This window comes from Belonocnema kinseyi, chromosome 9, assembly GCF_010883055.1.
Source record: "Belonocnema kinseyi isolate 2016_QV_RU_SX_M_011 chromosome 9, B_treatae_v1, whole genome shotgun sequence".
NCBI lineage: Eukaryota > Metazoa > Arthropoda > Insecta > Hymenoptera > Cynipidae > Belonocnema > Belonocnema kinseyi.
In genome coordinates this window covers 84,956,748-84,965,638 of record NC_046665.1, presented here as the reverse complement: position 1 = coordinate 84,965,638, position 8,891 = coordinate 84,956,748, and the positions used below count along the sequence as shown (strand labels likewise).

General features: G+C 28.2%; 1 protein-coding gene across 4 annotated transcripts in view; it reads left to right on the top strand.

Moving 5' to 3' along the window:
* LOC117179386 overlaps positions 1-8,891 on the top strand; it is a 95,219-nt gene that overhangs the window by 61,092 nt on the left and 25,236 nt on the right. For all 4 annotated transcript variants that reach the window (XR_004467915.1, XM_033371120.1, XM_033371119.1 and 1 more), the window contains 2 exons: positions 3,723-3,973; positions 7,622-7,806. Coding sequence is in view for 3 of the 4 variants with exons in the window: in XM_033371120.1 (XP_033227011.1) it covers positions 3,723-3,973; positions 7,622-7,806 (436 nt within the window). In the remaining variant the exon portion in view is untranslated. The remainder of the gene's footprint in view (positions 1-3,722; positions 3,974-7,621; positions 7,807-8,891) is intronic.

The following is an 8,891-nucleotide window of genomic DNA, read 5'->3' as shown; positions in this document are numbered from 1 at the left end:
AAACTTCGCAGATGTATTCAAAAATAGTTAAAGAAGTTATAATAAAAATTTCAGCTTTTTAGCATGGATTTCGTTTCACGCTAAAACCACCTTAAACATTTTGTTAATAAAATTTTACCTGAGAAAAGACCTTCGCCTATGCTCCGCTGGGAATCGAACAGAACTTTTAATTCAAGTCCAATTTTTCAAGGAATCTGTATTATCATCAGAGAATAACAGAAATTCTTAATGTATTTTCAGACTATATGGAACTATGAATTAAACATTTTTTAAATTAAATTTTTATTCAAAAAAGATCTTCTTGCATTTCTCCTCGCGGGACAGGTCTGCTTTATTGTATTTATGTTTCCTAACAGCACGCAATATTAGGAAATAATATTGCAATGTTAAGAGGGGGAAAGAGAGTCTTAAAAATGCGATCCAGCGGACATGTATTTACGCCGGATTACCAAAGATTACTCTATCTATATACATAATTATTCCGGCGGACCTAAGATTACTCCGGCTTTGCATAAGATTACTCTGGATTACATTAAATCTGATAAAATTATGGTGCGTTATTCGGCCGTAACTGTGGACTCGCAAGGATTTTCAAACAAAATGGATTACTTTACAACTAAATTGTTCAATTTGTAACAAAATATATAAACTTTTAACTAAATAGTTGAATTAAAAAAATATATAAATTATTATCAACGATAAGATTAATTTTCCACTGAAAAAGACGAGTTTACAACAAAATACACGAATTTTCAACTATATACAGTTAATATTTTATTATACAACATTTTTTTTATAATACAATAGTTACAATTTTCAGTGAAAAAAATAGTATTAAAAAAAGACGAAATTTCAACAAATAGTTTAATTATCCACCAAAGAGATGAATTTTAAACTAAAATGACCAGTCTGGAATAATTGAATTTTGCTAAAAAATAAATTTTTAAACAATTTAAATTATTTTTCAAGAAAGTAGTTAAATTTTCAACTAAAGAGATGAATTTTCAAATTCAATGAAGAATCTTAATAAAAAATGACTTTTTAAACAAATTGTTGAATTTTCTACAAAGTAAAATAATATTTAACCGAAATAGACACATTCTCAACGAAAAATGTTGTAGTTGATGTTTCAACCAAAAAGGATTAAAATTTTTAATAAAAAACAATTTAATTCAACCAATTACTACGAACTTCCAACAAAATACGAGTAGTTTAATCCTCAATCGAAAAAAAAGAATTTTCAACAAAACTATTGACTTTTCATTAAAAAAATACTTTTTAATAAAATTGTTTAATTTTCAACAAATTAGACTAAGCTTCAACAAAAAAGTTGAAATTTTAACCCAGAAGAGTAAGTTTAAAAAAAAAAAGACAAATATTCAATTAGCTGCATGATTTTTCAACTAAAGAGGTGAAGCTGAACTAAAAAACATAAATTTTTAATAAAAAATTGATTGTTATATTTTCAGTTTAAAAATTACTTATCAACAGAAAAAATTTGGTATGCGTATTCATAACAAAAAATTCAACGTATTCATAACAAACAATTTTAATTGTCTACAAAGTAGATTAATATTTCAAAAATTGGTAACATTTTCGACTGAAAGCATGAATTTTCAACCAAGAAAAAGAATTTTTTACTGAAAAAGACAACTAAAGAAAATAAATTTTTAACAAATAGTTAAATGTTCAATTAATAAATACAATTTTTCAACAAAAAATGGAATAAGTATTTTCAACCAAAAACATAAATTTTCAATCAGGAAGATTAATTTTCTACCGATAAAGATGATTTTTCAACAAACCAATAGAATAGTTAAATTTGAAGTTAAAAAAAGAATTTACAACTAAAAAGATGTATCTTGAACCAAACAATTTTTAACAAAGTAACTCGACTTTCAACCAATTGAATGCACTTTCAACGAAAAAGGTTAATTTTTAAGCAAGAAGATTAATTTTCTACAAACTAAATTTTCTGAACAAAATACATGAATTTCCAACCAAATAGTGGCAATTTCGAGGGCAATTTCGAGGGAAATTTTATCTAAAAAGTTGAATTCGCGATAAAAAATGAAATAGTTAAATTTTCAACTAAGAATAAATTTTCAACAACAACAAAAAACCAAATTTACAAAAAATGGTTACAGTTTTCATACAAAAATATATACTTTTAAGCCGCAAAATTAATTTTCTAGCAAAGAAGACGAATTTTTAACAAAATACATGAATTTTCATCTAAAAAAGAGAAATTATCAACTGAAAAGTTAATATTTATATTTTTAGTTAAAAAAAATTAATTAATTATTATATTAATGTTTTACCAAGTAGTTGAATTTTAAATCAAAAACATGAATTTTCTTCTAGAAGATTAATTTTCTACGAAAAAGTAGAATTTTCAACAAAACCCATGAATTTTCAATTAAAAAAGATCTAATATCAACTTAAAATAGTACAATTCAGTTTTTGGTATAAAAATTAATTTAAACAAAAAATCTTAACGAAATAGTTAAATCTTCAATCAAAGACATGAATTTCCAATCAAATAATTGCCTTTTCAACTATAAACAATTATTTTTTAACAAAATCGTTGGATTCATTCTTTGAAAATTCTCAAACTATGTCTGGTTCGCCTTTCTTTCCCTGACTTTCTCCAATTTTCTGATTTGTTCAAAAGCTGAACTACTTCGTTAAAAATTCATTTTTTTTTATCGAAAATTCAACTATGTACTTCAAAATTCTTCTTTTTCAAATTAAGTTTTTCAATTCAAAATTTAATTATTCTATTTTTGGTAGAAAGTTAATCTTTTTTAGTTGAAAATTAAACTATTTGGTTGAAAACTCATGTACTTTGTTAAAGATTGCTCTTTTTTGGTAGACAATTAATCATGTTGTTTTAACATCAACTAGTATTTGTTTGAAGATTTATGTACTTATTTGAAAATTCGTATTTTTTGGTATAAATTTCATCTTTTTGGTTAAAAATGCAACTGTGTTTGAAACTAATCTGTTTTATTTAATAATTCCACTATTTAGGTGTTAATGCAATTGTCTAATTAAAAATGAATTTTGTTGTTTAAATTCATTTTTTTCTGCTGAAAGTTAATCTATTTTAGTAGAAATCTTTTGTTTAATTGAAAGTGTAATTATTTGTTGAAAATAGTTTTTTGTTGTTGTTGCGAAAATTCAATTGTTTTGTTAAAAATTCGTCGGTTTCGATTAAAAATTGATCATTTATGATAGAAAGGTCATTTTTGTTGGTTGAAAATATTTTGGGAGTACTTTGGGCTGTGAAGCCTGATATTATAATATTCTTCATTATTCTTTATTAATTTCCGAAGCTTATAGTTTACCATACAGTTACGTAGGCATATTGACAAATGATCTCTCTAGGCACCCAAAAAAATTCAGAAGAAACGTCAAATCCATGTTTAATAAAAAATAATCGAAAATTGGTTACGTACACTCAACTCCCGATATAAAACCCCCGGGTTTACGTTGTTACTAAAACTGATGGCTTCCGCTTTTTCGCCGCTCGCTTCAGGCGGCTCTGTCTATTTACTTTTGGATTCCCCCGATTATAATCAAGGTCAAAGCAAGCCATACCTGCAACCGATCTTATATCGGGAGTTGAGTGTAGTTTTAGGACGGTTCCTAAGTACTCTTATTATATTTACTTGAGAAGCTCTTGATTAATTCAGAACTGAATGTGAATTTTTTTAAAGAATGTTCAATGATAAGAGGCAGCTTGCCGAATCTGCGGACTGATTTGGACACGAGCGAAGACTCGACGGAGTCCTTGATCGATGAGGCTGAAGACTACTTAAGAAGAAGTATCGATTCTATGTTGACGATGTCTACTGCCGAGTATTGGAACAAACAGACAGCTCGAAGGAGAAGAGCTCGACGTCACTCTGAACCAGATCTCTTTCGGGAATGGAATCCTCCTCGAGATGCCAGACCCTACCTGCCAAAGGTGAGACTGAGAAATTAATATCTATTTTATTATTTTACAAAAATACTTTCTGCCAACCAAGTTATTCCATGTAGACACTTATTCCGGTCCTACTTGAATTACTTCTGTCCTGCAACGTTACAGTTCTATAATAATTTGCTAAATTAAAAAATCCTTAGCTGAAATATCCTGTATAGAAACCTTGGAGGATCCTGGACATGTTCCTGTAGATGATCCTGCAAAGGAACGTATATGCAAGTTACCCTTGGAAGGATCCTTTACAAGTTTCTTCAGAAAGTGATTTGAGACGCATGTTCATGTACAGGATCTTGTTCAGGATCCTGTACCTAAACCTGCACACGAACTATTCCGCGAGGATTAGCTAGTGGCTGAGCTATTTCGATAGCAGATTTAATCTTCAAGGGAATAAAAGGGAAGCAACTTTATAATTATAAGCGAAATGAATACGTGATTCTGTACAGGTGCTCGCGTCTCTATTTATTTCGCGAAGGAACCTGTACAGGGACCTATACTCGATCGATTCCTGCACAGGAACCGCCAAGATTAAATGTGCAGGATCGTGTCCAGAAACATGACCAGGATCCTGCGAGATTCCTGTACAGGAATTTTCAGCTGGGTCGTTCTTATAATTTGCATTTCACACTTTTTCCCCTATTTCCCCTTTTCCAATTTTTCAATCCAATTCCTCTTTTTTTCTCTGTTTTCAAGAAACTTTCCCCTTTTAACCCTTTTTCTCGGTACTTCGCTTAAATCATTTCAGCGAAATAACGAAGAAGTAACTTTGAATTTGATCTCGGTTGTTTCCACTTTGTATTTACAATTTTATGGTGCTCATTTGTGCTCATTTTATGGTGCTCATTATGGAAGTAAAAATAAAAACATAGAAATAGATGAATCAAAATTTTTCGAATCAAAGAACCTTTTCTATTCTTGCATGAACTTTTAATTATGTTATTGAAAAAAAAATTTTCTGTTTATGACAGATTTTTCAAAGCTTACACATGACCTTAACTTCCGTACTCTTCAATTCAATATTTTAATAATATAGGCCAATCAATCCCAGCGGGTACGAAATTTAAAAACATTTTTGGAACGTGCTAAAGACGTTTTTAGGACGTCAGGTTTAAAATACGTTTTTAAAAAACGTCCAAAAAAACGGTCTATGTCAGGCCAAAAAACGTCCAAGTAACGTGGAAAAAAGTTCAATAATCCAAGCACGTCCTAAAACGTCTTTGGAACATTGTGTGTTTTTAGAACGTTATTTGGCCTGCCTTAGGACGTTTTTAGGACTTACTAAAAACGTTTTGGGACATTTGTGCCCACTGGGATTTCTCTCGAATCAAGAAATTTTTTCATTTCTTGCATCAATTTTTAATTAAATTAATGTAAAACCTTTGACTATAAAAAATACAGCTTTTTTAAATATTATTAATGACCATAACTTTCTTACTCTTCAATAAAATACATTTAAATTATAGGTCAATCTATTCGTCTTGAATCAACTTTTCTATTCTTACGTCAACTTTAAATTATGTGAAAGAGCAAATTTCTACTATAAAAATCGATTTTTAAAATAATAGAAATTACTATAATTTGCTCACACTTTTATATAATATATTAATATTATAGGTCAATCGATTCATCTTAAACTAAGGGATTTTTTACATTCTTGCATAAACTTTGAATTATGTTCATGATCTTCTTGTTAATTTTTTTGTTGAAAAGTCTACTGTTATATTTTTAGCTCGGAATTCATCTCGTTTAGTTCAAAATTCTACCTGGTTCAAATTTTGTTGGTTGCAGATTTATTCCTTTGGTTAAAAATGTAACTGCTTTGTTGAATATTCGTTTAATTTTTGGTTGAAACTTAATTTTTGTTTTTGAAAATTTAATTATTCCTTTTTTGGTTGTAAATTGACCTTTCTTAGTTGAAAATTTATATTTTTTAGTTGAAAATTATTTTATTTTAATAAAAATTTACCCTTTTTTGGTAGAAAATTCATTTTTTTTTTATTTTCTGAACAGTCGTGTTATTATATTAAAAAGTCCTCTTTTGATTGAAAAGTCTACTATTATAATTTTGGTTCAAAATTCGGTTTAGAATTCATCTCTGTTAGTTAAAAACTCTAGTATTTCGTGGAAAATTCAATTATTTTGTTGAATGTTCAACTTTTTTGTTGAAAAGTAAACTGTTTTTCGTCGATAATCAATCTTTTTCGATACAAAAATCGTCCTTTTCGATTGAAAATTTTTATGAACAATTTTAGTGTCTTCTAAAAAATTCGTCTTTTTTATTTAAAATTTTAATATTTTCTTCAAAATTAAATATTTCATTAAAAACTCATGTTTTTACGTGGAAAGTTGAACTGTTTTGTTGATCAGTAGTTTTTTAAATACAAAATTGGTCCTTTTGGATTTAAAATTCATCTTTTGTTACAGAAGTCGTCTTTTTTGGTTGAAAGTAAATTATTTTAAATTAAAATGTCTACTATTATATTTTTGTTTCAGAATTCATCTCTTTTGATTAAAAATTCTGCTATTTGGTTAAGAAATTAATTATTTTGTTGAGAATTCAACTATTTTATTCAAAGGTCATATTTTTAAGTCGAAAATTCAACGGTTTCTACAATTTTCTATAAAAATTCGTTATTTTGGCTTAAAAATTCAACTGTTTGGTTGAAGATGCAACTGTTTTTGGTTGAAGTTTAATTTTATTCGTTAGAAAATTTCATCATTTGGTTAAATATTTATCTTTGTGGGTTGAAAATTGAATTATATGATTAAAAATTCAACCTTTTTATTGAAACTTAGTCTTTTTGCCTGGAAGAAGTTTTAAATGCATTTTTGAGTTTGAAAATTAATGTTTTTGGTTCAAAATTAAACTATTTGGTTTGAAATTAACCTTTCTAGGTTGAAAGTGAACTTTTTTGTTGAAAAATAATTTTTTGTAGTTTACAATTAAAATTTTTTATAGAAAATTCGACTTTTTAGCTAGAAAACACAAATATTTTGTTAAGAAGCCTTCGTTTTTGCTTGAATGTGCAATATGTTTTGACTGGAAATCTTAAGAATATTATACCTACATTAATGTTATTCAAAAGAATTTATTCCCACATTTTGTTAGTATTTCCTTTTAAAAAATCACCCTGTTTCTCCCGGTTAGAGATAATTTTAGGATTGAAGTCTGAAAAAATTCTGACAATAATTTAAATTATACATTTTTTTTTTGAATTTCTACAATGATTACCTAAATATTTTCAAATTGTAATACAATAAAGCCATTAGTATTGAGTTATTATTATTATAAGCGGTTAGAATACAGAAAAAGCTAAGAATAAAATTTGTTGCAGGAAAATTTTTAGAGCGATAAAGTTTTGTTTAGCCAACTTCGCGTCTTTCAAAAAGCATGTGTTTGTCATGGAAAAACAAAAGAAAGTTAAACCGATATTTGTGTCAAGTTTATCCGGTGAAGTTAATTTTTGTAGCAGAGAACCTTTCCTTGGAAATCGATGTAAATTTTATCTTTTGTGTTTTCTGTGATGTTAATTGGGAAAAATGTAATTTTTGATCGGGGAAATCCGGGAAATAGCCTGGATTTAAAAAAAATTTTGAGTGGATCCTGATCAATTTTCGGAATTTTTCTTCCAGATACCTCGAGATCTCAAACTGGATCATCTTGTCAAAGTTATATCTCCAGAAGGAAGGATTCTACAAGGTAGAGTTCGGTACGTGGGACCAGTCCCAGGGCGAGAGGAAATTCACGTGGGGGTGGAACTTCCAAACGAAAATGGGTCTTCTGATGGCACTTTCCATGGCAGAAGATTCTTCGACTCGTGAGTCTTGATTTTTTTTTTAATTAATGACAATTCTCCGAGGGGTTAATTGCTGCTGAAATCTGTTACGTATTGTATAAAATTCAGTGCGGGTCTATGATATGATTTTACTATGATCAATTTCTTATAATTGTTGAACGATTTTAGAAAAATAATTACAGATAATCATCATGAGAAAATAATGATAAAATATGGAAATAATTTATGTAAAGCTTTGAGAAACCACAAACGTATTATCGAATTTCAGAAGAGTTAAAAAATTCCAAATACTTGAATGTCTTTCAATGAATCTCAAAGAATATAATAGTATTTTATGGTATTTCATAACATTTCAACTAATTCTAATGTATTTCTAGAGATTTAGAAACATTTCAAGGAATTTCGTAATATTTCAAAACATTTTGTATAGCATTTTAGAAGATTTCAAAGCGTTTCAAAGATTTTCGGGAATTTTAAGGGATTCCAAAGTATTTTAATGGATTTTCAAGGAATTTTGTAGAATTTACAGAGATTTGAAGGCATTTTTAGAGAACTTTGAAAAATAAATGAAATGAAAGTTCAAGGGATTCCTAGCGATTTGGAAGATTCTAGAGATTTAATCGTTTTTTAGAGAACTTTGATGAATGAGTTCACTTTGGGGGAGGGGATTTCAAATTATTTTGATGGATTTTTACAATTTTCAAAGAAACTGTTTCAATGGATTCGAACGAATTTCGAGAGATTAGAATAATTTCAAGGTTTTCAAAGAATTTTATAGGATTTCCAAAGATTTAAGGGATTTTGAAAGAACCTTGAGAAATAAATTAAATTTCAAGGGATTTTTAGCGATTCCTAGAGTTTTCAAAGATTTCTAGGAATTTAAACAATTTCTTAGACGACTTTAATGAATAAGTTTAATTTGGGAGAAATGGGGGGGGGGTCAAATCATTTTTCCCTATTTTGATGGATTTTTACCATTTTCAAAGGAAATGTTTCAAGACATTCGAAAGAATTTCAAGCGATTTAAAAAAATTCAAAGATTCTTATAGGATTTCCACAAATTAAAAGAATTTTCGAAATAACTCGAAATAACCCCGTTCTCGGTC